Here is a 1,693-nt window from a genome sequence, read left to right on the forward strand (position 1 = left end):
ATATTATAAAATAGTTCAAGGAAAGCATAGGAAAGAAATTGTACTGCTTCTGTGCTTTGTGATTTTAAAACTTAAGAAAAAAACGAGCTTAAGGACTTCCGATACCTCCAGAGCATTGTGTTGCTACTGGTGACTATATTGTTCTTTGCTTATTTCGCGATAGCCACATAACTATAGGAGACAATTTTATAGTTGTTGAAGGAATATAATGGAGAACTATTTCTTCAGGTGAGCATATTGGTTCGAGGATTCCACATCGATAATGATAGATATGGAGAGTTTCGTTGGAGGAGAGATTATCTCATGACGTGAACCAACAATATTTTAAAAATAAAATTATGATATTATTAATTGTTATTTTAATACCTTTTATTTTTAAAATTATGATAGTTGTGTTACTTATTATTTTGTGAGGTATCAATTTTTATTTTGAAAACATTCAAACATGATATTTATTTTCAAGTATGAAATGTGCTAGTATGATTGATTATGTTATAAACAACATTATACTAAATGAGTAAAAATATCATTTGTTAAAAAATAACTGCAACACAACTGTTGTAAAATTGTGAAAAAAAGCAGACAAGCTTCTGCTCAACAACTTCCTGAGATAGCTGATGCACAATAATTTTTTAATAAGCTACAACTCCTCTGAAGAGGTCTTAAAAATGATTGATCTTTGGCAGAAGAAGGGGATGAAGCATTGACGGGAGTTAATCGGAACAAATGAAGTGACATGAAAAAGTTCAGGTGATTGAACAATAAATTTGAATTTTGTTAGATAAATACTTATTTTTCTATTGTTTATGGTATCCATATAAATCTCAAGATAAAAAACAAAACGTCACTTTTGAGGATTAATATAGCTTGAAATAAAAATTGGCGTCCAAGAGGACCCAGACCATTGACCGATCCAGTTGGGATTAGACGTCGACATATATCTCGGCTGATTAATGGATTGAGCACGATCCAACGTCAGGGAATCGCCCGACGTGTTGATGCTTCAACGATTATACACAGAGAGTTCCAATGGATGATTCCTAGAATCTGCCGTAAATCTGGAGGACGGGTGACTGATGATTGACTGCTCACCTTCGCTTCCCTTAAACCTTTTATGTGCAGTAGTCTATTCCTGAGGAACCTAGAAGAGCACGCGAATCTCGACCTGTGCTCCGATGACCTAAAGTTCTTTGAGCCTGACTGTTACATATAAGGGGCCAGAGGAAAGAGATGGGTCTTCCCAGCGATGATCCGGTGATCATACGAGAGCCGGAGAACGCCGGAGATCCGTCCGTCATCACCATCAGTTGTCCGGATAAGACTGGCCTTGGTTGCGACCTTTGTCGCGTGATCCTCTTCTTCGGTTTGAGCATTGTTAGAGGAGGTGAAACCCTATCCTCATCCTTATATTTTTTGATTTTTTTTCGGAAAGTGCGATTTTGATGTGTCCTTCGAGAACTACTGAAGTAATTTTGGAATTTTCTTACTTCCCCTTTGTTTGCTGTAACGTTTGCTTGTGAATGACTTAGATGTGAGCACGGATGGGAAGTGGTGTTTTATTTTGTTCTGGGTAGTGGAGGGGCGGGCCGGTGCTTCTGAGACAAGGTGGGGATTGCTAAAGAAAAGGTTGTTGGAGGCTTGCCCAGTGGCTACGTCAGCTTCTGAGATCTATAATTCTTTCTATAGTCAGCAG

The 1,693-nt window shown here is 37.8% G+C and overlaps 1 protein-coding gene across 2 annotated transcripts in view; it reads left to right on the top strand.

Annotated features, from left to right (window-relative positions):
- Positions 1–893: 893 nt before the first annotated feature.
- The window catches only part of LOC110020660 (ACT domain-containing protein ACR10), a 42,488-nt gene continuing 41,688 nt past the window's right edge, over positions 894–1,693 (top strand). Inside the window, exons 1-2 of one of the 2 annotated variants that reach the window (XM_020718837.1) lie at positions 894–1,384; positions 1,530–1,693. In XM_020718837.1, coding sequence (XP_020574496.1) covers positions 1,231–1,384; positions 1,530–1,693 — 318 coding nt within the window. In that variant the 5' untranslated portion in view covers positions 894–1,230. The remainder of the gene's footprint in view (positions 1,385–1,529) is intronic. The other variant, XM_020718836.1, reaches the window with a different exon arrangement.

This window comes from Phalaenopsis equestris, unplaced genomic scaffold, assembly GCF_001263595.1.
Source record: "Phalaenopsis equestris unplaced genomic scaffold, ASM126359v1 Scaffold000107, whole genome shotgun sequence".
Taxonomy (NCBI): Eukaryota; Viridiplantae; Streptophyta; class Magnoliopsida; order Asparagales; family Orchidaceae; genus Phalaenopsis; species Phalaenopsis equestris.